At 37.0% G+C, this 27,837-nt stretch overlaps 1 protein-coding gene across 9 annotated transcripts in view; it reads right to left on the bottom strand.

Annotated features, from left to right (window-relative positions):
• Positions 1 to 6,359: 6,359 nt before the first annotated feature.
• Positions 6,360 to 27,837, bottom strand: part of ROBO1 (roundabout guidance receptor 1) — a 1,227,175-nt gene continuing 1,205,697 nt past the window's right edge. For 8 of the 9 annotated variants that reach the window (XM_070455058.1, XM_070455063.1, XM_070455057.1 and 5 more), the window contains 4 exons: positions 24,470 to 24,622; positions 15,443 to 15,751; positions 9,289 to 9,482; positions 6,360 to 8,070 (listed from right to left, as the gene is read on the bottom strand). In XM_070455058.1, coding sequence (XP_070311159.1) covers positions 8,017 to 8,070; positions 9,289 to 9,482; positions 15,443 to 15,751; positions 24,470 to 24,622 — 710 coding nt within the window. In that variant the 3' untranslated portion in view covers positions 6,360 to 8,016. The remainder of the gene's footprint in view (positions 8,071 to 9,288; positions 9,483 to 15,442; positions 15,752 to 24,469; positions 24,623 to 27,837) is intronic. The other variant, XM_070455060.1, reaches the window with a different exon arrangement.

The raw sequence follows: 27,837 nt of genomic DNA, 5'->3' as shown, positions 1-27,837 counted from the left end.
TGCATTAACCTTAATATTTTACCTATTATGCCATTATCCCTACTAAAGGAGATTCAAAATGAATATAGTCTTATATCTATTCATTTTCCTTGCCTTGGTGAAGTTACAAATAAGGAATAAAAAAAAAAAGATTAAAGGTAGGAAGAGAAAGCAAGAGCAAAGATGATTGTCATGAATGATTTAGGTCCTGTTTATTGGCAGAAGAGTTGTTTAAATTTCAGAATCTATTCAGAGCCTCCTATAGCATCTTCAGCACATGGAGATATAAAGGAACACCACACTTCTGGTTCATAAAGTAAAATCCAAGAATCAGTCACTCAAGGTGACTATTTGGAGCAGAATATTCTTTACAGATGGACAACATACAAATTGGGAAATGAGTAAGTCAAGGCTGTATATTGTCACCCTGCTTATTTAACTTATATAGAATTCATCATGAGAAATGCTGGGCTGGAAGAAGCACAAGTTGAAATCAAGATTGCTGGGATAAATATCAATAACCTCAGTTATGCAGATGACACCACCCTTAAGGCAGAAAGTGAAGAAGAATTAAGTCGCTCAGTTGTGTCCGACCCTTTGCGACCCCGTGGACTGTAGCCCACAAGGCTCCTCCGTCCATGGGGTTCTTCAGGCAAGAGTACTGGAGTAGGTTGCCAGCTCCATCTCCAGGGGATCTTCCCGACCCAGGGATCGAACCTGGGTCTCCCACATTGCGGGCAGATGCTTTAAGATCTGAGTCAGCAGGGAAGAACTAAACAGCCTCTTGATGAAAGTGAACGAGGAGAGTGAAAACGTTGGCTTAAAGCTCAACATTCAGAAAACTAAGATCATGGCGTCTGGTCCCATCACTTCATGGCAAATAGATGGGGAAACAGTGGAAACAGTGACAGACTATTTTCTTGGGCTACAAAATCACTGCAGATGGTGACTGCAGCCATGAAATTAAAAGACACTTGCTCCTTGGAAAAAAGGCTATGAGTAAGCTAGACAGCATATTAAAAAGCAGATATATTACTTTGCCAACAAAGGTCCATCTAGTCAAAGCTATGGTTTTTCCAGCAGTCATGTATGGATGTGAGAGTTGGACTACAGAGAAAGCTGAGAGCCAAAGAATTGATGCTTTTGAACTGTGGTGTTGGAGAAGACTCTTGAGAGCCTCTTGGACTGCAAGGTGATCCAACCAGTCCGGCCTGAAGGCGATCAGTCCTGAATATTCATTGGAAGGACTGATGCTGAAGCTGAAGCCCCAATACTTTGGCCACCTGATGTGAAGAACTGACGCACTGGAAAAGACCCTGATGCTGGGGAAGATTGAAGGCAGGAGGAGAAGGGGACGACAGAGGATGAGATCGTTGGATGGCATCGCCAACTCTATGGACATGAGTTTGAGTAAGCTCCAGGAACTGGTGATGGACAGAGAGGCCTGTTGTGCTCCAGTCCATAGGGTCCGAGAGTCAAACATGACGGGGCAACTGAACTGAACTGAACGTACTCCTAGGATCATTAAGGGTGACACTGACATGTAGCACAAGGGTGTTGTTTACCATCATCCTATTTCATAGTCAACATCCTCCCCTTTCAAAACACAGGCTGTTGCTTAAATGCCTGGCAAACTCCCTTTATTTTCACATCTTCTTTTTTCCCAAGTTTATGGATTTCCTACTCACTGAAGACATTAAGTTGTCTGATTATATATTACTGCTGTGTAACAAACCACTTCAAACTCACTGGCATAAAGAAAGCAGTGTCAATTTTATTATGCAGGTGAGAGATTCAAAGCAGAACTGGGAAGGATTGCCTTGGGATGTCTTCACAACTGCTCCATGTAATCCAGGACCCCAGCCAGGATGTTGTTAAGTGGCTGGGTGTGACTCAAATGTATTGGAACCATCAGACTTCCTATGACAGGCACTAAATCTGGCCTCAGTTGAGACTGATGACCGACACTAGACCTTTCTAGGTGGCTGGTTTCTAAGGGCAAGTTTCTACAGAGCAAATGTTCAAAAACCAAGGGGAAGCTGCATGGACCTAAGGAGCTAAACTCAAAAGCCAATAACTCTCCTTTATTGGTTGAGGTAGTCACAATTTTATCATGAAAGTGTTCAGTAATAGACTCTGCCTCCTGATGAGACAGTGTCCAAAAAATTTGCAGTCATTTAAAATAATTACCATATAAGCTATGTATAAAAGCTAGAGCACAGACTTATTGCAAAATGTATGAACAAGAATGTGTGTGTTGTTAATTGTTGAGTGTGTTCCATTATCCATTCTCCTCAACAAACAGACCATATACTCAGAGTTAATACATTCAATACACTCCAGTGGAAGACCCAGTGAATCTACAGGAATATAGACTTGGGCCAAACAGTACTTGGTATTTCTCTAGACACAGGATTGGCCCTGGAATGCACATGTGTAACAGTTAAGATCACTGGGATGCGTTTTGAGAGAGCATCGACTTTTCTTGCTTTTGTCTCTTGGCCTTTGAATATTATTGTGTGTGCTTTGAGGCTTGGCCTATTAATGACCATCTTTATAACAGCTGGAGAAAGAAAATAACGTGGAGCAAGGACATTTACAGAAAGAGTTGGAGTCCTGACTGAACCATGTCTGCTGAGAGCACTTTTGTTGTGCTTTTTCAGTTCTATTACACCATAATTTTTTCAGTGCTTAGCCACATTGAATTAAAATGTACATGAATGCATTTTATGTATATCTGTGTCAGAAGCATAATTACTGATATTCTCTATATACGAAAGAGAGAAGTTAAATGTAAAATAAAGCAATTGTGAATTTGTGTCCCCCCAAATTCCTATGTTGAAACCCAGTACTAGGGGGTGGGGGCCTTTAGGAGGTGATTAAGTCATAAGGATAGAGCTTCATGAATGGGATTAGTTCTCTTATAAAAAAGACCTGAGAGAGAGCACCCTTTCCTCTTCTGCCATCTCAAGACATAGTCTGTGAACCAGGAAGCATATTTGTAAAGTGCCTCATTCTTGGACTTTCCGGCCTCCAGAAGAGTGAGAAATAAATTTTTGTTGGTTATAAGCTGCTCAGTCCAAGGCATTTTTGTTATTGCTGCTTGAACGGACTAAATAACCATGTAAATACTTTCATTACCTTGTTCACACTTTGTTGGATGTGTACTTGCCTCCCATTACATTCTCAGAAAGCATTTCTGGAGCTTATTCATCTTTGTTCTTAGTACGTAGTAGATGCTCAGTAGACTGCTGAACCAATAAATGAATGCCTAGATTGAAATCAGGGTAGAGAGCTTGAGTGTATAAGTGACTTCATCAAACTTTTTTGATTACATTGTAGAGGGCGATTTTTTTTTCTTTTTTTAAATAGTCCAGTAGTCATATTTTTGGCACCATATTATATACAGGATAAGAAATCAAGTTTATTCAAAATGATTGCTTAATTATGCACACTTGAAATATGTGGGCCTTAATTAATGGTGGTTGATAGTAAATCATCCAGGTAAAATATATTAACTTCCGAATACATGCTAATCCTATGCATAGGTGTATTATTAGTCAAAGTAATTTATTATTTTTCTTGATTTATTTTTCCCCAAAGTATTCAAGCATTCAAAACGGTAAAGTATTTTACTTACTAAAAATGTCTCAGCCCATTAAAAAAATAGTTAAAACCTCTCCAGAATATTTCTCATTCCCACAGAGAGGCTGAAGTGGGAGCAAAGGGATTACTGGGTTATTCAAAGCAATTAAAAAATCTGACTTAAAAAGCTATGTTGTATGACCTTGAGCAATGTCCCAAGTTGTTTTGAAAAAACAAAAGTATGTGTTCTTGGAAAGTTCAGTTGGTTTTCAGTCAGCTTGTTAAAGTCCTTTAATTTGGGGAATGTTAATATGGTATTCATATCCTGTATATATCTATATAAACCTATATCTGTCTATGTATCTCTATATGTATCCACACACACACTTGCTGTTGTTTCAGAAATTAACATTTATAATTTCTTATTTTTAAAAATGGCCTTTGGGACCTTCCTGGTAATCCAGTGATTAAGACTCCTGGTAGCCACTGCAGGGGCCATGGGTTTTATCCCTTATTAGGGAAGTTCCACATGACACATAACATGGCCCCAAAAAAAGGCCTTTGGAGCCTAAGCAATACTTTGAGATTTATATATTAATTAAAGATAATGGGTTTTCCTGGTGGCTCAGTGGTAAGGAATCCGCCTGCAATGCAGGAGATGCAGGAGACGTGGGCTCAATCCCTGAGTCAGGAAGATCCACTGGAGGAGGGAATGGCAACCCACTCCAAGGATTCTCTTGCCTGGAGAATCCCATGGACAGAAGAGCCTGGTGGGCTACAGTCCATGGGGTTGCAGAGAGTCAGACACGACTGAAGTGACCAAGCACACAAGCTAAGATGATGGAGCTTTTAAATGTTTGGTGCCAACAGCAGAGAACATTTAGCATCCACTCATCTTCCCACTCCCAACAAAGACACCATTTTCCCCCATTCGCTTATAATTAATGAAACAAAGGAATTGTTTCTAAATTTTGTTAGCAAGTTTCTAATTCCTAAGGGGCAGTTTTGTTTCCTGGAATGAGAAGGGGTTTTAAAGCTGTATTTATATCTGCACTCTGCTTATGACTCGCTAATGAGAGCTTCATCACATTTTTTTAGTTTTTCAAAATCTTGGTTTCCTTACCTGCAAGGGATTAAACCTAGCCATGTAGAACTAATTGTGGCAAAAATTCAATATGAACTATTGCCAAGGCCTCTACCATCTGAACTCCCACACTTTCTACCCATGAAATTAGGTACTATTTGAAATTTTGATCCACCCTGTAGAGTTGAAAGAGAGGAGAAAATCCAGAATACATATGTGGAATGACCAAGAAAGACATAACTGAGCTGCCCTGGAACTAAGACAGTATTTTCTTCAACTAGGCAGAAAAGCAGCCCAAAATAGACACTAAGTCTAGTCACTGAGACCTCAAATGACATCCTTGGACCCCTGAATTGTGAAATATGTGCTGAAAATGTCATATCCTCACCTTCCAGAATTCAAAAGCAAGGAAACAAGGAGAAACACTAAGAATTTATTTCATGATTAGGTATTTGACAGTGAATTTTACTCACTGGAAAGGGAACCACCCTATCCTTGAACCACACATATTTTTTGACCTTGTTAGAAAAACTTCTTTGCAAGTTTTGGGAACAAATTATGTGTGAAAAGTGAAGGTAGCAAGTGTGCATGTTTTCAGTCCATAATACAACAATACCTTGTATTGTTTGGGGCCTTACAGAGTCCACGTCATACACATGAATTTGCTGAATCATGACAACATCTACATGAGGTAGGTATTATTGAGTTTACAGGTGAAGTACCTGAAACTTAGAGGTTAAGTACTATAGTAATATGTGCAAGGAAACACAGCCCATGACAAAACAGATTCAAACCCAGGATCTCTGATACACATAATTTATATGTGTATAATTATACACATAATTTATATGTGTATCATTCACCATAAAGAGAGATTAAGTTTCTTTTAGTCAACTCACCAGAAGAGAAAAAATTATACCTTCAAACATGTCTCTCCAATTTTTTTCCCTCGATATAGCTTGGAAACTGACTTCTTGACATATGAATCTTTTCATCTTTACGTAGATGCTGGTGATTGCTTCATTTTTGTAAAATTAATTTCAAATTGTTATCCCTCTTTTTAACTTTTTCCCCATATTTTCAAATTGTGGCCAACAAAAAATTTAGCAGTATATAAGTCACAGGAAAAAAACTTTCAGTAGATTCTGTTGCTCTTGGAACTTCTAAGACAAGATGCTCATTTCATTCCTCCAAAGGTGAATAATTGAATATGCTGACTTTAATCTAATGAACAATAATATGCAATCTGGTACATGATAGATTATTGAATTATCAGAATTGTACATAAATTTGGAATGATAAAGCAGATAATTACTGATAAGTATTTTGGATTAATATAATTTTCTTGTTGACAAAGCTTAAGTAGTTCAAAGTTTACAAATCAAATTTATCGTAGTTGAGTCCTGACCATTTCAGAAATAACTTAACTGAAATTCAGGCACATACACACAAACATTTTAGTACATTCTTATTAATAATTAAAAGCTACTCTCTGATTAAATGACTATCAGTTTATGATTCACCTTGTATCTTTAATTTCAGTAGAGTAAAATGAGAAATTTTCCTTATAAGTAAAACCTGGCTATTCATAAAGGGAAATTTTTACTCATTTGATAATATAGTATGAAATGTTAAGACAGCACAACTTTGTGATTAAATGGAATAAGTCTGATCACACAATGGAAAAAAAAGAAATCAACACAAGGAAGAATGATGTATTTGAGAACATTTTTAATAAATAATGTGACAAAATTACTTTTCTGATTATTGGATTTTCAGTATGCAAAATTATGGCTAAAAATAAGAGGCTTCTTACATGAACATAATGAAAACATTAATCACATGGATTGTTCCCTTAGTACTGCACACCTTTTCTATGTAAATTTCAAATTATCTAAGTGAACACATTTAGTTTTTGGTGAACACCAGCTTTTTTTTTTTTTGTGGTTCAGTTTTGCTTGGCTTTGTTTTCTGGGGGGATGGCAGGGCTGGGGGGGGGGTGGGGCAGGACGGATACCTATAAATGAATAAATGTACTTTTTTTTTTCAAATAGCACCAATTATTGAGTCAATGAAATTTATATAACAAAAAAAAGGGTCAAAAAATCTACAGTCAGAGGACATCATCTGGCAATTCAAAGCAAGTGATGCCTCCATTTGAGCTTATAAGGAAATCTTGTAAGTTTAACCAATGGCCATAACAAACTTAAACCTTTTTTTCTTTAAGTCCAGGAAAAGTAAGAACCGTCGCATTCATGGCCCACAATAAAGTATGCACGTTACTTCACCATCTGTCATCATTCAAATATTCCAAATACAAACATAGGGCATTAACAAAACAGGTTAAAAACGCTTCTCAACATTTTGTTTCAATAAGACAAAAAAGGTTAATAGTTACAATGGTTTACAAATAAAGTTTAGTGATTGTGCTTTTAAAACCAAAAAAAAAAAAAAAAGATTAAAAACAGTGCATTACAAAAAACAAAAATCAAACTTCCTTAAGTGGCACTTCCGAAAGTTGAACTGACACAACCAGAAGAAATTCAGGCCAGTTAAGATGGGGATGTCCTTATTCAATTGGTCATTAAAAACATCCATTTGTTGGCAATATGCATTTATAATTGCTTTTTGATTGAAAAATAGAACAAGGTTTTTGCTGGGCTGATTATGACAATGACTAGACAACCAGAGATCCAACTGGCTTACCCCTACTTATCCAAAAGTACGTTTCCAATAAGAATATACTTCAGCAATTGAAATGAAGACAAAATAAAGTACCACCAGGGGTTGCGAAGAGTATATATTTACAATGTTTCTACCCCCTTCAAATTGATTATGGTTGTCCTGCATTTGCTATGTATTTTTTTTTCTCCCTGCAGAGGGTGGTATGAAAGACTGATTTTAAAATCATGTTAAAATGAAGTTATGTTTTAGTTTGCATTAGCAGTTGGTTATAGAAAGATTATATCTTTAGAGCCCTTGACATGAAGTTGATTAGTCAACTCTGTATCTTTGATCAGTAAATTGGCTTGCTATATAAGCAGTGCAATGCCATATCTCAGGGGCAAAATGCAAAAGAACTGTTTTGTTCTCTCCTGTTGGCTGATGACTGAAGCAAGAAGTCAAATACTTCCCTTGCCGGAAGCAAGGTGAAATGATTTGTTCCAACAGCGAGGGGAATAGGGAGGTTCTTCCTAGGGATAGGGATCAAATAGCAATGATAAAACCCCAATAAAATTTAAAAAATGGTATTCCAATAAGAGGAATGAAAACGACAATTTGTACACTCTGATTGCACTGAACATTTTATCTGGCGTCTTATGTCATCTGACACAAGGCATCTTGAGTGATCACTTTCACATTAGATCTCATAATCCTCTCTGGTTGTCTTCAGCTTTCAGTTTCCTGAAAGAGATAAGTTCCTGTTAAATTTGAAAATAAATCTTAGAGTGTTGTCCTACTTCGTATTTATTTCATGCTTTTGTTATTACATTGTTTCTTCATTCATTCCCTAGCACACACTAAAAAGTGCTCATGGCAACATATTCATACATCAACTTTAGCTGGTTTTGACAGCAAATCCAGTAGTTCTCTAATGAGTACTAAACTGTGTTCCACCCAGTGTCTGGGGATTAGGAAGTGGGGTACAGGCAGAGGAACAAGAGCAGGCCAACTTTTCTATCCCCCCAGCCTCAACTCAACAGGATAGCTCAGTTTTTACTGGCTTCAAGTAGCTGGTTGCCTGTACTGACTTTTTTGCCCTCAAAGGGCTCTTCTAAAAACCAAACAAAAACTAAACCAAAAACCTGAAAAATAACCTTTCTAACAGCATGTGCAAAAGGAAAGTCTTCTTATTCTAAACCTCAAAATAAAAATACATTGGGCATAACAGCAAATTCAATTAGACATACTTAATTATACTTTTTCATCTTCTATTATAAAAAGTTACAGTTTAACACTCTACTAACAATCTGATTGAGATAACATCTATTTGTAGAAAGAGAAATTTGTCCTCAGCTTATCTTTTTATTGAATGGTGAAAACACAGTCTTAAACACAGGAGATGATTTTATAATATGTGACTTACTGCCAACTCTACCTTACAATACTATCTATAGATTCCAACAAAGGATATCTTTGACTCAATAAGTGTTCTCTGTTTGGGAAGGTCAGTGTTAAGTATTAGGTTCCCATTTTCAAAACACTGAAGATGAAAGGTAATTGCCCAAATCGTCCTGATTAATCCCAATGATCACTAGATGGCAGATAGTACAGGCAAAATACCCCCACTCACATCTTATAACTCTATCACTTTACTGGATTTTTATAATCTATTATAACACTAGGAATTACAATTATCTAGATCAATAGTTCTTATTCCCTAACAACATGTTTGTTATATAAATTTCCTATCTGAATATGAACCCTAATATCTAAAAAGAAACCATTATTACCATTTAAAACTTTGGAATACATTTAAAGAAAAATCATTAAATTCTAAGACTTTCAATTGCTGTCATCATTAACAGTGTTTGTGATGAAATAGTAACATTTCTGCAGACTGATGAATGCTTTAAACTTTGAGGTTTTGTATAAAAACTAGTCTAACACTGGGAAACTTGAAAAAAAATTATAGGTACCTCTAATTCTTCATTATTATCTTCTCTTTCATATCCTCCAAGAACTTGCATCTCTGCAATATTTCTTCGACCTACATTTGCTTGTTCTCTTTGTCTGCTTCCTGATCCTCTTGATGACATAGAACTTGAAGAACTAGGATCTCTGGGATTATTTGATGTCGGAAAAGTAGGTCTACAGTAAGGCAGAATATCCTCTGTGTAATGAAATATAATAAGCACATATGAAGCCCACTGTACATTTTCATTGTATAATGTATCACTATGTCTATAAATCGGAATGGAGAAACATTAGTGTTTCTGAGGAATAAATGAGGACATTTTATAACACAAATGAATAAGGCAATGAAAACAAAAATAACAACTCTGCTGTTTTCCTGATAGTGACTGGGATTTGGATCGATCCTACTCATAAATTCTTATCTATCTCAAATTCACTTGAGATCAACATCCTTAAAAGAGGGAAACCAAACCTGGAGTCAGACATGACTTCCAATCTATCCTTCACTATGTTATCTCCCATTATTTCAGGCTTTAGTTTCCACTTTTTGAAAAAAAAGTGATAATAGTGTCTACTAGGACACTAGGAGTTGCTAGTGTTGATGTGAAAACACATGAGATATTGTAGTATGTCCCTATGTAAACTAAGAAGGAATTATTAGGCATTGATAGGAAAAAAAAATCCCAGTCTTACTGAACCACCAAAACAGTCAAACCTGGATTCACTCCCTAGATACCAAGATGCCAACCTCCATTTCAACATCATATTTACATTGTGGAATCCTGAATCTGAGAAGCCTGACATTATTGCTAGCTTCAAAAATCAAACTACTCCTGGTAACTGCTGTCTCCTGAATTACTATCTCCATATGCTTTAAATTTGGTGATGCTTCTAATGTTGCATCCTTCAACGGCTCACTTCTCTCCAAAGCCTGTCCAGTCTAATCTTTGGACGTCAAACACATCCAAACAGAGCACAGCAAAACAAAACAAAACCCTTCCACATGCCCTTTTGTTCTCCTTCCCCAAAAGCTTCCTCTAAAAGCACATGGCCTGAATGAAATCTGATCTCCCAGGGAGTCTACACTGAAGTTCCTCACAGTGGAAGAAGGGAAGTTTGCTTTCAGGTGACCAGCACTAGCTATAAATCATTGCTCCTCCACCCTTGAACAAAAACACCCTACTCCCGTGAGGGCCAAGCAGTGGGTTATGTAACCTGCTCCTGTTGTATTCATCACAACTTTCATTCCTGATCCAGACTTCTGATTCTCTGGTGTTTCAGAGTCCGTGTGGATCACTAGACCTGCACCGAGCTAGCTTCATGGAACTTGGCCCTCTGTGACCTTCAGCTTCTGTCTCTGCTTCATGCAATTTTTTCTACTGAGCTTAGTTTTTGACAAACTACACCATGATAAAATATCTCTTTGGCTAAAGACTTTCCCCTTAAGCTGGTGCTCTACATGCATCGATGAATCTATCACTACTGATAGCTTAGCATAGCTTGTTGAAAAGTAATCTGGACTCGGTATTGGTCATTACAACTCTCATTCACTCTGCATCTCACTGAAATCTACCTACGCCCACATTACTACAAGGGAACTGAGAAAATTCCCTGTTGACTTTAATAATGCTAATCATGTTTCAATCCTTAAGTCTCTAGACTTCTCACGGCCCTTCATCGGAAAACCACAACCAATGTAAACATTACTAGTCTCAGCTCCTACTTCTCCCCTCTTCCTGGCCTGTCTTTGGTGGTCTCTTTTTATGCAGTGCTTCTTACATATTGGTGCCCTTCTTGCCCTTTTCTGCTTTTAGCGCAGTGTGTGTGTGTGCATAAAAACTTTTTATCCACTTACTCTGGGCAATTTTATCCATTCTCGCAGACTATACTTTTTCTAGAGTACAGCTGTCATGAGGACAGATACTTGGCTTTGTGTATTGATACCCTCTCACCTAGACATACAATAGGTTATTGATGCATGAGATGGGTGTTCAGGGCTGGTGCACTGGGATGTCCCAGAGGGATGGGATGGGGAGGGAGGTGGAAGGGGTGTTCAGGATGGGGGACACATGTACACCTGTGGCTGATTCATGTCAATGTATGGCGAAACCATGACAATACTGTAAAGTAATTAGCCTCCAATTAAATAAAAAAAAATATTCTGACTGAATAAATGGGTGGCTTTGCTGTTTCACCATGATGAGTTATAATGTATATTTCCTGAAGTCTGCCCAATTGCCTCCTTTTGAGGGCCCCTCAAACTCCACAGATGGAACACTGATGTCACCATGTCCACTCCTCTGAGATTTCGTCCCCCTCTGCATTCCTTAATGTAGTTAATGGCATCACTAACCTTTAAGATAACTTAGATAGAAAGCTGGAATTATTTTAATATCTTCTCTCCTTTCCAACAACCTTCCCATAACCTCTTATATGAACCTTTTCCACACATTCAAATATATAACATGTAAGGATGATTTTAACTAAATAGTTTCTTGAATATTCCCCCTCAGTCATCCCTGCTCCCACAGCCTGGTTTATATTCTCCATGTCTCTTCTGAGGTTGTGAATATCTTCTAACGGGTCTCTGCTTCTTGAGTTATTTCCCTCTAAACTTGCTTCACTCAGCTACCTCCCTTTTAGAGGAACTACAGGGTCTCCATGAGGTAAGCTTACATTGATCTCAAGAGCTTCATCCTTACCACTTTTACTGCCTAATAACACTGAATTTCTTAAATTCTCCTCAGTGTACCTCAACTTCTCATTCTGACTTTCTCTGCCAAAACTATCTATCCACTTTTCTTACCCAAGCGAAATTCCACCCTCCCGAAAAGCCAGCTTATGGGTCATTTCCACTAGGAAAGATCAAGAAGTCTTTCTTTATATTCCATCACCCACAAGACTGGGCTGATTTTCCCTTCTCTGGACTCTCAAGTATCATGACACCATAAACATTATATCAAATATGGGTGTATCTGTGAATAAAGATTACCTGTCTCCTTCTCTGACTATAAGCTCCAGGAGGTCAAGGTTCACATTTACACATAAATTTCAGGACTAGTACAATGCTTCATAACACTGTAGATGTTTGATATATGTAGAAATAAATTGAACTAACTGAGGTAAACGTCAGCAAAAAGACCAGACACTGAAATCTAAAAGACCACTCTCCTTAATTAAAAATAACCATTTGTTACAGATGTAATTCAGAGAGCCTCTCTAATTATAAACAGCAAAAACTTAATTATGAAGGTTAAAATTACAGGAATGTACAGAAATGATAATCAAAAGACATAAAAACAATTTCATGTCTTTGTTTTAATTTTACACACACCAAAATCATTCTGAGTTGTTAAATCTTCCCCTAAAGAATTGAGCTTACTTTGGAGAAGTGCTGCTTATGAGCAGCAAATTGGTCTATACTTTCAGGTCAGATATAAATCTCATAAGTTATACTGTGACATTTGATTTATGAATGACTACTTGGGAGTATAATTGTGAAAAGTTAAAAGTTCAGATCACCTTGGCTTTAATGATACAAAATAAGCACAGTTTCTCAAACTTCAGGTTACAGTGATGTAGCCAAGTAATCTGTGGTCACATAGCGGGGGCATCTGTGCAAAACACATAACTTCACCATCACTTCATTGCTGAGTCCATGCCAGAGTGAGGAGTTCAGGCTTCCATCACAGGAGGAAGTGAAACTGTCCTCTATCTTGAAAGAAAGTTGCTAATGACCAGATGCCCATAACGAACAGAATAGACTGATGTCCAATCTTATCAAACTGCAGCTTTGAAAACAGTTGTAGTTAAAGTGCAGTCACAGCCTTCTAAGATTCATTTCCCCATCACTCTTTCCTGATTCCTTCATCAATTACCTTCTTTTCTTGTATCTCTTCTGCCTAAATAGGTTCTTCTCCTCAGTCTATATTAATGTTCAAATATCTTAACCTAAAAACATTTCCACAGATTTTTGCCTTCCTGTCAAATCTTATCTTGACCTCTTTCCTTCCTAACCTTCTGCAGAGAGCCCAGACTTATCACCTCCCTTCCACAATTTTCATTTACCTTCCAGACCCTACAGTCGAGATTCTATAGTGACTATTTGATTTTAAAAAGTTAAATGGCGGTGGTGGTTTAGTCGCCAAGCCTTGTTCAACTGTTTGCGATCCATGGTCCACAGCCCCCCAGGCCCCTCTGTCCATGGGATTCCTCAGCCAAGAACACTGGAGTGGGTTGCCATTTCCTTTTCCAGGCTATCTTTGGGATCCAGGGATCAAATTCACGTCTCCTACACTGGCAGGCAGATTACCACTGAGGCACCTGGGACGCTCTCGTCCTTTTAAATACCACCCACAAAAAAACATTTTGTAAAATCTCTGTGTCCTTCACCCATTCTCCCATCCTACCCCCATTCACATCCAACTTTCACTTCTGTGCCATTTTATATTCCTTCCCATCTTAAAATTTCCTTCTGCATTATTTCCAAGATACTGTTCTTTCTAGTTTGAATGGTTTGATTACTTTATATCACTGGGCTGATTCCACCTCATTTTCTGTACAGAATGTTCCTCTGCCTAACATATGTTTGTATGTATGAACATATTTATTTTCACCAAAGTATAGTTGATTTACAGTATTACATTAGTAGCATATAGTGACTCAAAGTTATTATAAAGTATTATAAAATAATGGCTATATTTTCTGTGTTATTATAAAGTAATGGCAATATTCTCTGTACTATACAATATGTTCTTGTAGCTTATTTATTTTGTATGTAGTAGTCTGTACCTCTAGTTCCCCATCCCTGTCTAGTCCCTCCCCCTTTTACTTTCCCCACTAGTATCTTTTAATCATCATGCAGTATCCTTATAGTCATCTCTGTGGTGTGCTGGAGAGAGCTTACATGTTCACACAAGGGTCTACTAAACCCATCTCCTCCTAACTCCACATTCTCTGATTTCATATTAGTCGCTTAAAACTAGCTATTTTGGATATAATTACACAACAGAAGTAAGCAAATGGCCACAAATTAGGGGCTGGTTCTGTTTCCTTCCCAGAGAATTGATTGTTAAACATTATCCACTACATCAATGCTGATAATTTAGCTTTTGTAATTCAAACAATTTTCACCTCTGTGTTGCTGAGGTGAACAACATCCATTCTCTACCTACAACCTTCCTCCTGATCTTTAAGCTTAGTTCTCTAAATTTTTACTGAATTTTTTCATTTCTATGTTCTTGTCAGTACCTTAATCTATTCATAACTAAAGTTATTTTCCATAAGATTTTTATCCTTTTCTTCAGTTTTTACATTGTTCAATACAATTATGTTGTATAGTCATGGAGAGCCACCTAATTAACATTTGAATAACTTTTTTACTCCCTTAGTTCATTTTACTTTTTTACATTCAATTAGTCACCAAGTCCTATAGGATCTCTCTCTGAAATGCCTATATTGGCTGTCTCTCTTTTTAATTTGCACAACTATTTTAATTCAGTGCTTTCATATTTTATACCTAGATTATTTTGCAAGGTTCTGATACCTTCAGCCACCCAATTCCAGACTCCTTCTTCACTATAGAGTTCTGTCAGTTATTTTTTTAAGCAAAAAAAAAAAAAAAAAAAGGATAATATTTTTTTCATTTTTATTTTTGATTATATAATTTCTTGATTAAACTTTTTGCTGGCTCACCACTGTCCATATTATTAATCCAAAACTCTTCAAAATAGTATTCCTGGCCTCCCCAATCAGGTTCAACCATCTTTCTAGTTTTATTTTTTGCCATTTGTCCCTGGCCCCAAGCATCTTATTTTCCAGCCTAACTAGAAATCAGAATTCACCAAACATTCATTTTCACATTTTCATGGTTTTTCTCTGTTTATTTTCTTTGTCAGAAATCTCCTTTTCCCTTGTAACTTGTGTAAACCATGCTTTCCTTTAAACTTCAACTAAATTTGCACCTCTTCAAGGAAGACTTGCATAATACCATGTATTAGAACTGACTGTATTCAAATTACCTGGGTGCATACCTGTCTCCTCCAATAGAGAGAGACTTTCTGAATCTTACCCTTGGTACCTGATCCTAAAGAGCCTGAACTGTACCACGCACACATGTCCAGTCTGCATGTATGGGATGCTTGCCTAAAGAAGTACCTTGGATGAGATGAGTCTTTGCTGGTGGAAGGTCACGTTTGGCTGCCTTGGTTCCTCGTCCTTTCCCATCATTTGGCTGTTCCTGTGCTTCTCTGGGATCACCTGGGTTTGGTCGCATATCAGCAACTTGTCTTCCATCCAGTACTTCCCTCCCCTTGTAATTGCCTCCTTTTCTATCTGATGATCTGTCTGTTCTTGCTTCTATAGAAGGGAGTTTTGGCACCATCACGGGTCGGACCTCCAGCTGGGCCTTGGACTGGGCGGTGGGTGACTTGATAGCAGGAGGTGGCACAGGGGGAGGTGGAAGATCTGAAAATAAATATTTGAAATTACATATACACCATGGAATATTACTCAGCCGTTAAAAAGAATTCATTTGAATCAGTTCTAATGAGATGGATGAAACTGGAGCCCATTATACAGAGTGAAGTAAGCCAGAAAGATAAAGACCATTACAGTATACTAACACATATATATGGAATTTAGAAAGATGGTAACGATGACCCTATATGCAAAACAGAAAAAGAGACACAGATGTACAGAACAGACTTTTGGACTCTGTGGGAGAAGGCGAGGGTGGGATGTTTCGAGAGAACAGCATGTATATTATCTATAGTGAAATAGATCACTAGCCCAGGTGGTATGTATGAGACAAGTGCTCGGGGCTGGTGCACTGGGAAGACCCAGAGGGATCAGGTGGAGAGGGAGGTGGGAGGGGGGACCGGGATGGGGAATACATGTAAATCCATGGCTGATTCATGTCAATGTATGGCAAAAACCACTACAATATTGTAAAGTAATTAGCCTCCAACTAATAAAAATAAATGAAAATAAAATAAAATACTGTGAAAATTTGCCATTTCTAAATTTGTCAACATTAGTGTTACCATTAGAGTCACATTCAATTGTGAAATAATAATCTTCAAAGAATTGAACAATTAAAGACAACCAAAGAATAAGACTAATAATTTTAATGTAATCTCGTTTTTATTTATTTGGCAGTCTTTACCAACTGATGCACCAGGGAAGCTTCACGACTGCAGTGGGTAGCCTATTCCTTCTCCAGGGAATCTTCCCAACCCAGGAATTGAACTGGAGTCTGCCTTCATGGCAGATGGATTCTTTACACAGTGAGCTACCAGGGAATCCCTTATCTGGCACAGGAATATTGAATCATACAGCTGGGACTTAGAGATTAGCTAGTTTGGGGATGGCTAATATGGATACATATGCTATAGCTTTTTCTCCCCCAAACATGGCAGATCTTCCTAATTGATTTCACTGTAATGTTGCTGATCCCAGATGGATATCTTTACTCTTCAGGCAACCACTTCAGATTGATTGAGGTTGGCACTTGAGTTGAGACCTCTTTGCCATCCCTAATCTAACTGAATCCCTTCTCATTTTGTAGATAGGGAAGTTCAAACACAAAGATCTTAAGTTATTTTCCAAACTTAAAGCTAAATATAATCAGGACCAGGACAAGCTAAATATAATCAGGACCAGATTCATTTCTTTATACTACCATTTCATTCTATTGCATCTTCACAATCTACCCTTCACTGGTATGGTCTCTCCACTTTGTAATATGCACCCACAGGTTTTAAACTAGATAATCACTAATATACACATAAGTTAATTTTTACCTATCTATAGTTATATATTAATATATTACAAATAATTCAATATTATATATAATAACACTTCTCATAGACATACTTAAAAATTAAAGTCGGCATATAATTTTATATCTAGAAAATTTATTTTAAGTGGCACTGTTTTTTTTTTAAATGACTCTTAGGTACACTCCAGGGAAAAGAAATACATAACCTAGTAATAGTTGATAAGTTAGTAGAAGAATATGAACAGATTCTAGTTTTAGTTGGTTCTGGCTGTAGCATGGAGGATGAATTAAAAGGAAAGTCTTAAATCCAGGAGGCTAAAATATTATTTTAAAATCTCAGTAAATAATGATAGGAGATAGAATTGTACTGGTGACTTTCAGATGGAGAGTAGATGTGCCTGAGAGAGTTTAAGGAATAAAAATCAATATTATTTAATGATCAATGGAAAACAGCAGGGGAAACAAGCATGTGTGCGCAGTTACTCAGTCCTGTCCGACTCTTTGTGACCCCATGGACTACAGCCTGCCAGGCTCCTCTGTCCATGGAATTTCCCAGGGAAGAAGACTGGAGTGGGTTGTCATTTCCTCCTCCAGGGGATCTTCCCAACCCAGGGACTGAACCTTAGTCTCCTGTATTATAGGTAGATTCTTTACTACTGAACCACCAGGGGAGCCCCAAAGACTATTCATGAGGTAACTCTTAAGATTTTTGCCATAGTTAACTAGTTGGATGAGGAATGCAGGGATGAGAAAGAGATGGTTTGCAAAGGAAGAGCATGAGTTCTGTTTCAGAAAAAGTGAACAGGAAGAACTTCTGAAGTATCCAGGCATATATATATACAGGAGGTTGTTGTATATAAAATCTGAATTTCATGGGAGGTCAAAACCAGAGATCTAGAGACTTGAGAAGTATCAGCATATTTTTTCTTTAGTCATGACTTTAGAAATGGTAATGTTTTCATATTCTATGTGATATTAACAAAACAAATCAACTAAAACATGAATAGGGCATGCATTAATAGTAAATGTTTAGTATTACAAAAGTAAGCTTTTCCATAGAAAATATACATGGGAAAAATTCAAAAGTATATAAAAACTTGGAAATATAACCCTTCATATGTCCCCACCCTCATTTCAAATCCTCAATACTGATGCAGAGGTAATTAGTCTGAATGGATGTTTATAGATCATCCCAGAAATTATTTATGCATAGAAAGCAAGGCTGCCAAGTTGCATAATTCCAAGGAGTACCATTCACATTAGAAACTACGTAAAATGGCCATATCTGGGGTTTTGGGGCATACATGTCTGCCCACCAGGATGTGATAGTCTTCCTTCCCTGGTAACATAAAACAATTGTACTTTTTTTCACCTAAATGTGTAGTTGTATACATTTCCATATGTAAACATATAGCTTTACCTCTTCTGATGAAAAGTTTGTATATTGTTCTACTTTATGAATATATCATTATTTATATAGTAAATCCCAACAGAGGAATATTTGTTTCCAGAGATATTACTATTATTGACAATGGTCCAGTGACTATTATTTATATATATTAGCATAAAAATTCTTGAATATTAAAATCACCCCTTGAAAATTCATAATATAATAGCAAATTACAGGGTTTAGCAAGCATCAGTTTTAACCTAGTGTTTCTCATTCTTGGTTTTTTTTTTTAAAGAATTAACCATTTTCTTTTGTTCCTTCTGTGTATTCTTGCCACCTCTTAAATAGATATGAGATTTTAAAAGTAATTTGATTTTGACTTTATGTGCCATATAACTAAGGCATTAGAATTCATTGTATTGGTCTCTGAATGCATAAATTTTGAGATATCATCTTACTTCCAGCTGTTTTACTTAGGACTCCATCATTAAAACTGGTCAGACTGTTACTTGCATACTGCTGTTGTTAATTCTCTTAGTTCATCATGTTCTCTTTTTATGTAAAAAATAAATCTAGAAAAATTAGAAGCTTTTTATCTTAAAACATAAACTGCCATTGTCACTGCTGATGATTACCCTCCTTTAACAACATTTTCTTTAAACAACATTTTAAAAATAGTTGTTGCTGTTCAGCTTCTCAGTTGTTTCCAATTTTGAAACCCCAGGGACGGCAGCACACCAGGCCTCCCTGTCCTTCACTACCTCCCGGAGTTTGCTCAAAGTCATGTCCATTGAGTCAGTGATGCCATCCAACCATCTCATCCTTTGTGGTACCCGTCTCTTCCTGCCTTCAATCTTTCCCAGCATCAAGGTCTTTTTCAATGAGTCAGCTCTTTGCATCAGGTGGGCAAAGTATTGGAGCTTCCCCTTCAGCATCAGTCCTTCCAATGAATATTCAGGGTTGATTTCCTTTAGGATTGACTGGTTTGATTTCTTTGCAGTCCAAGGGACTCTCAGGAGTCTTCACCAACACCACAGTTTGAAAATATCAGTTCTTTGGCACTCAGCCTTCTTTATCATCAACTCTCGCATCCATACATGACTACTGGAAAAACCATAGCTTTGACTATATGGGCTTTTGTTGGCAAAGTAATGTCTCTGCTTTTTAATACCCTCTCTAGGTTCTTCATAGCTTTCCTTCCAAAGAGCAAGCGTCTTTTAATTTTATGGCTGCAGTTGCAGTCTGCAGTGATTTTGGAGCCCAAGAAAATAAAGTCTGTCACTGTTTCCACATCTAATTGCTATGAAGTGATGGAACCAGATGCCATGATCCCCCTCATTCACTACTTATTTATGAAAAATAACCCAAAAGAGAAAAAAGACAGATTGTACTGTGTGACTTAAAGTGAAGAGACCCAAGGCTGAGCTGTTCTAAGCTCAGACTGAACCTGGGACTGGGAATGGGAGAAGAAAAGTCAAATTCAGAATATACCTGGAAGCAGAGGGAGTGAGTGACTGCAGACTCATTTCGGCAGTATCTCCTTGCTACAAACTCAGACTGGATTGCAAACACAGCTTATCAGGAAGCTGATGACTTCCACTACCATCAAATCATAAAATGTCTGGGCTGATCAGATATCAAAGCTGATTACAGTATCATAAGATCATACAAAGTCTTGGGAATCTATGACTCTTGAGACAAAATCCATTACCAGATGCTCTATATAGATGCTATCTATAATACAGGTAGAAAAAGAAGATAATCTGATGGTAATTTTAAGAGTTCAAGCTTACTGTATATAATTGTCCCGTATGTAATTAACAGAGGGGAATGATGGTAGGTGTAATTTCTAATATAAACATTACCAAATTTTTTTTTAGGTATCACAAAATAAACACTGAGTCAAATCAGGGATTATCATAGTATAAACAATTTTATATTTCATAAAATAATAGTACTTTCAGGTAATTCATACCACTAATAGCTCAAACTGGGTTTAAAAAAATGGGATCATGGAACTCATATATATGTATAGTCTCTTTCTTTATACAATTGTATAAACACCATTCCTTATTCAAGACTCTCTAAATACCAATATAATGCATGTAAAATAATACAAAAGGGCATAAACATGGAGACAATTCTGCCGGCATTCACACACTACGGAGATCTAGCCCTCTATTTACATAACTGTTAATAGTCCCAAGACCTCGCGATTAATGATGTATCGAGTCAAAACAAAATCATTCCAAAGAGGGTGAATTTATAATTTATGAAAAGTAGAGCTGTAGAAATGATGTAGATTTGTTTTTTAAGTCAAGTACGTAAACGAATCAGGAGGGGTTGCAAAGAGGTGGAAAGAATCTATTAGAAGGTCCTAGAAATGCACTTATGCTTGGCTTTAACTCAATAAAAGTCTGACTGATCAATATTCATATATTTGAATGCTGCCCTGCATCTGGGTGAAAGCAGCAAATATGAAATAAATAAAGAGTTAGATTCTGCCTGTCAGTATTCTACAGCCTGCAGTCCTCCACTTTACAATGATAATCCCTGGGTGGCTATGAGACCCAACATTTACCTACAGCACAAGGTATGGCTACAGTGCCACGAATTAGGGGCTGGTGGGCTGTTATGGGCTCAACTGTGTCCCCTCCCAAGATTCATATGTTGAAGTCCTAACCCCCAGCACCTCAGAATGTGACTTGTACTTGAAGACAGGATCTTTAAAGAAGCAGTTAGGTTACAGTGAGGTCCTTAGAGTGGGCCCTGATCCCATCTGACTGGTGTCCTTAGAAGAAGAGGACACATAACATTCACAGAGGGAAGACCAAGTGAAGACATGGGGAGAAGGCGGTCACCTATAAGCCAAGGAGAGAGGCTTCAGGAGCAACCAACCCTGCCAACACCATGAGCCTGAACTTCTAGCCTCCAGGGCTGTTAGGAAATACATTTCTGTTGCTTAAGCCACCTATGGTTTTTCCAGTAGTCATGTATGGATGTGAGAGTTGGACCATAAAGAAAGCTGAGCACTGAAGAATTGATGCTTTTGAACTGCAGTGTTGGAAAAGACCCTTGAGAGTCCCTGGGACTGCAAGGAGATCAAATCAGTCCATCCTAAAGGAGATCAGTCCTGAATATTCAATGGAAGGACTGATGCTGAAGCTGAAGCTCCAAATCTTTGGCCACATGATGCAAAAAAATGACTCACTGGAAAAGATCCTGATGGGATGCTGGGAAAGACTGAGGGCAGGAAGAGAAAGGGATGACAGAGGATGAGATGGTTGGATGGCATCACTGACTCAGTAGACATGAGTTTGAGCAATCTCCAGGAGTTGGTGATGGACAGGGAGGGCTGGTGTACTGCAGTCGCAAAGAGTCAGACACGACTGACTGACTGACCTGAACTGAAGCCACCTAGATAAGGTGGCTTAACCAAGTATTATGACAAGGATCATCAAAAATTACTCTTTATCAGTTCAGACACAGATCAGGTTAAGTTCTTTTTTCTTTCCTTATAGAGGTCACAAAATGTCTGTAAAGGAAACTGATAATCTGAACAAAATGTACAAAGATGCTACACATGCTCAAGACTGATACAGCATATATTGAGAACAGTTCACATAAGAAATCTATTGACAATAATCAAACACATCCATCATAATTGATTCAATCATCAAAATCCAAAAATGAAAAAAACCTCTCCATGTCTTATTGATATATTTCTCATTTTTTGCAACTGGCAGCTCCTTAAGTTCATGCTCCTCCCTCCCCTCTTTCTTCTTTAATAACTTCAAAAATTGTATTTGCCATAGAGATTCTTCATGAAATGGATTATGAATTTTTTTCAAAGCCAAGAAAATGATTTCTGATAAAATGATTTTTCTTTCCATACTATAACCACTACACTACCTAGAGTATGTGTATTTTTTATTTGACACATTATGAAGAAAAGATTTCAGTTATTCAAGATGCATTATGGAAATGTACAAAATAGTACATAGTTCTATTTTTTTCTTTACCAAATCAGAAAACATCCAGAATTAAATTCAAGACTTGTTAGTAAAATAAGCATAACTCAATGACAGATGGTTATCAAAACACTAAAAGGAAGTTAAAGCTAGTGTTTAACCATTTTGTCTATTTTTGTGACTTAGAGAAAATAATTACTGGCTTCTACATCATGGTGTATATTATGACTATTCTGTATAATCATATGTAAAACGAACATTTAGAAATTTAAATAATATTTCATATTAATATGGCTTTTTTGCTTTACAAATATTTTAGCATATTTCTTTGATATTTCTGAAATTAAAAATAACTTGGTTGCTTCATCATTCAATTTAATAGCTATTATTCCGGGATTAGTTAGAATTTATATTTAATTATTAAACACTGAAATAAATGCTACAGAACATGCAGTGATGAATATAGATCACAATTTTCAAGCATATTATAATTTATAACTGCAATGCTATGCCCTCTAACTGACATATTTACATTATTTAAAGCATTTCTAAAAGCATCACTCAATGCCAGAAGCCCCTCAAAACAAGTATAAATAAGTAGTAGAAAGAGTTACACAAAGCTTTAGGCCAGATTTTCTCCCAGATGTATTCAACCTAGATGCATTCACATCAAGGTGTGATGTTTGACCAGTTTTTCTGTTAGGAGCAGTCTCTTCTAGATAATAAAAACTGATAGAACAGCTATAAAACTTGTAAAATGCCATTATAGGGGTCCCATAAATGTAAAACTGCCAATAGAGTTTGGGGATTTATACCTAGTTTTCGTCCCTTCACAGAGGCAAACATGCTCAAAGCCATTATAATCACCCTTCAAAATCAGATAATATTCTGACAGCTCAGTTTCCCTGACAAAGGGGTCCCAGGCAGGATCCAGGAGGCCCAGGTGCGCTGCGTCATGCCAGTATTTAATGCAGTCTAATATCAGATAGATGCTAGCGAGAGAAAATACTCTGAATAAAAGTATAGATAATAGCATGGGCAGCCACTCATTGCAAAATTACCTGTGCTCATCATGCTGCGAGCTTTGTATTAAATTTTTTCTGTCAAGTGGCAGGGATCATGGGGAGAAGTGCCTCAGAAAACCCTCCTTGTAACCTTGGATAAGGATCTATAATATTAGGCTTTCATATGATAATGGCAAATGATGCCCTTTTTGAAAAATTGCTGACTGGTAATGAAAGTTCTAATCAGATTGTGGTTAGAGAAGACCAGGAGGTGGGAACGGTGCCTGTGACAACCTTCTGCCCCCCACCCCTTTAGCGAATTTAGCAAACCTGACAAGATGGGTGAGCCTGAGAGAATTTATCTTACATGAATTTCCAACAAAGCCCTTGAGGTTGTTTTATAAAACGAGAAGGTGGCGGTTTAATAAATGCCGGGCCACCTGAGGCACTTTCATTAAAGGCTTTCTCTAGACAACATCACAATGTTTGTGCTATTCGCCCGGGCTCCCTCTTGAATACAAACCTCGCCTCTTCAGTGACAGCGGAGACTGTATGTGAAGGCATGAAGGAAGATGATTCCATTTGCCTTTTGGTGCACACACTGTTAGTAAGACCACTACAGTTAGGCTCTGTATTCTAAAATGAGTTTATTGTCTTCTATTTGAATGCAAAATTTTCCAAGAAAAAAAAAAGTGAGGACATTGTGGGAGAGTTATCAGTGATGAAGATTAATCCCAAGCCATGACTTCAACTACAGTAATATCTACTTGTTTAAAACTATATAATAACCTTTTAAGAATATTAAAAGTATTATCCTTTGTTTTTAACTTCCTAACTAACCCACTTACTAGAAAACTGCAGGGACTTGAGATGCCTGACAAGATATGGAAGTTGATCATTCCTCTAAGTAATATGAGGCTTACTGTTAATGAATTTTTAATGTAATTTCTAATGTCAGTGGATGCATTTTCAAGTCAGAGAGAGCCAGGGTAAAGAGGCGGGATTCATAGACGTTTTCATCCATTTCAATGGACTTACCATCTGTGTAGGCTTCTCTGCGCAGATGTCCTGGCTGGTGTTTTTGCTTCTTGGCTGGTCTGGCCTTCTGTACTATGGCAGCACTCATGTTGCTGTCTGTAGAAACAGGACTTGTGGGTCTAGGGCACTGGGATGCATGAAAATGGCGGCGGCCTGAGAAAAAAACCAGAGCCAAACAACAATAAAGTTTAATTTAACAGCAATAATCAAAATAAAACATTAAAACTAGAATTATCTCTATTTAAAAAAAAGCCTTAAATTATTTTAGTAAACAATGCTGAGTTGCTTCAGTCGTGTCTGACTCTGTGCAACCCTATGGACTGTAGCCTGCCAAGCTCCTCTGTCCATGGAATTATCCAGGCAAGAATACTGGAGTGGGTTGCCATGCCCTCTTCCAAGGGATCTTCCTCAGTGGGTCAGCAGGTAAAGAATCTGTCTGCAGTGAAGGAGACACAGGAGATGTGGGTTCAATTCCTGGGTCAGGAAGATTCTTGCCTAAAAAATCCCATGGACAGAGGAGCCTGGCAGGCTATGGTCCACGGGTTGCAAAGAGTCAGACACGACTGAGCAACTAAACTTATCCTAGTAAACAATAGGATTTTTGTTATGCTGCTTGAGCTATCCACTGGAAAAAATACCCTAGAAGTATTTTCATGTTCTTTTTCTTTAAGCCTTTGTACTTTTATTCTGCTAAAGTTCTTGATACCTAGGCATTAAAGAAAAACATTGCAACTATTTTTGCAGCTACCATCACTAAATTGTGATTGTTAAACAAAACTATTAGTTAAATTTTTACAGAATATATCTAATGTCTGTTTCTCAAAAGGAATAGCCAGAGCCCTTAAGAAATTCATGTTCAAAGAATAAACAGTACAAAACACATCCCTTATTTTAATTAAATATATGTGTGCCCTTCTCTGAAGACAGACTCCTAAATTTGAGTACATTCTCAGGTATTTTTTCTTATGCTGGCCTAAAATTTAGCTAGCTCACATACTTAGACCAGCTAAAATGCCTCACAGCCCTGTTCTCTTAAAAGATATTTACTTGCTGCTTCTGGATATTTAAAGTGACCCCTCCAGAGACTCTTATGTTTTTTGGTGCTGGTGTAAGTAGTTTTTTATTATTTTGATCTTGGAGGGACAATATTCACAGGTGATAAATGAACCTGATAATCAGACATGGTACATTGCTGTGCTCTCAGATTCTCTGGCTTTCTTACAGACACATAATACAACAGCACAAAATGTTTACTCCATAAAGGCAATGGAGATTTACTGGCCCTACCCTTGATCTTCGTTATTTTGGTTTCTTGAAATCCCAGAGATTCAAATGCAGAACTTTCTGTTGTACCACAAGAAAGTTCAGAGACCAAGACAACATGTTTTCTGGCTATAAACAGTAGCAGTCACAGAAAGTAGAATCAACACATTTACAGGTGATAACTGAAGCATTAAATAATAGATATTCATGTGGCCTAGTGAGAAACAATGTGATTGGATTATTCATTCATATTAACTTCAAGCCATATGATAAAGCAGCACCCTTTCAGGAAAAGAACCTTTTAATAGGCAGACTCCAATGCATGTTTTGTTCATTATAATCATGAGCTAAATGAAAGTCAGAAGAGCTACTAAATTACAATACAATGAAATATTAAACCAAACTCTCTTTAGCTATGATGGAGACTATTACAATTAAAGTTACATATCCATGAAAAGAGAGAATTAGGGCTGAGACTGAACCCATTTCTCATTCTATTGTGTAAGGCCATCTACTGCTCATAGACCCTGAGGCATGAGGTCGTTTACAGATGAATTTTCAAAATTATTTCTATGTCTCGTTGATTCAATGAGCTGAAAAACACCCTTAATGCAATATGAAAGCAGTAGTTTGAGATGCTTAATTTCACGTACTTATTTTTTTACAGAAGATTAAAAAATAAGGAGAAACAAAAGCTATATATAAAGTCAGATGTTATTTATTAGGAACCATAGATTGGTTTGCATATTATTTTACTATATGCAGCAGCTCCTAGGGGAAAAAAATGAACACTGGTTTAATATCATCAAGTGTAGGCCTGGCTGAAATAAGTATGCATTCTACAACAATAGTTTGAGAGATATTAGACATATTTTTTTTCTACAACATATTCTTGATTAATAATATACAGAAAAAAAGCTTTATGAAGTGAGTTAAATTTTCTTTGAATATATTCTACAAGGCTAAGAAATAATGACCAATCCAACATCTAAAGAGAACATGGAAAATTCTCTTGGAACATGGAAAATAACTGCAACAATGTGATAGCTACTAAGCTAAGAAAAAATAAAACAATAAGAAAACAACTATTGATCTGCTATGATAGTCTTTATTTCCTCAGAAATGTCTCTCTTTCTTATTGATCACATTATTTTTACTCTATTTGTATATTCTGAGTTACCAGAAATATACACATATATTGAACATGTATATGAATATATTCCATTTTACATATTAAAATCATGTGAAAAATATATACTTAAAAATTTTTTTGTTTCTCATACTATTTACTTTCTAAACAAAGATGGGAGTAGGAAATAAGTATAGAGAGAATTAAAACATATGAATGGACATATAGTAATTAAAAACAGGCTACTGGCAATAAAAGGGGAAATAGAAAAAATATATAAGCACTGAGATTAACTTGCTCTCCAAATTATTAGATTAACAAAGTTTAGTTTAAGCATAGAATATACTTTGCTTGCAAAAGTATATATATTATAAATATCTTTATATTTTCTCAATTAAATTAGTATTCTAATTGAGAGGCATGAAAAGAATTGGGGGTTAAGGAGAAATAGCCCACTTTCCAACAGTTGAGTGTTCCCCCAGACATTTATCTATTTCTCCTAGACAAGTTCTAATAAATGGTATGAGTGAACTACCTCAATTAATTTTATTTTGGTGACTTTTTACATCTTAAAAAAAAAGTGTAACACAATCTCAATTTAATTGATCACAGGCATTCCAAAGAAAGTTGCACTTATATTTGCTAAGACTATCTTAAAAATGAAGACTTTTCAGGTAGCTTCACTCACATTACATATGATTTATTAAATAAAATAGAAGATTTAAAAAGTCTTGTCAAGAAAAAGGGACCAGGCAAGATACATCATAATCTTGGGCCTTGGACTCCTTGCTGGGCCTTGCTCAGTGGTTCAGTCCTGTTGGACTCTGTGTGACCCCACTGATTGTAGCCCACCAGGCTCCACTGTCCCTGGGGATTCTCCAGGCAAGAATACTGGAGTGGGTTGTCATGCCCTGCTGCAGGGGATCTTCCCAACCCAGGGATCGAACCCAGGTCTCTCTCATTGCAGGTGGATTCT

The sequence above is a fragment of the Odocoileus virginianus genome, chromosome 25, assembly GCF_023699985.2.
Source record: "Odocoileus virginianus isolate 20LAN1187 ecotype Illinois chromosome 25, Ovbor_1.2, whole genome shotgun sequence".
NCBI classification, from domain to species: Eukaryota; Metazoa; Chordata; class Mammalia; order Artiodactyla; family Cervidae; genus Odocoileus; species Odocoileus virginianus.
Note: the sequence above shows the minus strand (reverse complement) of the source record. Positions and strands in the feature narration are given on the sequence as shown.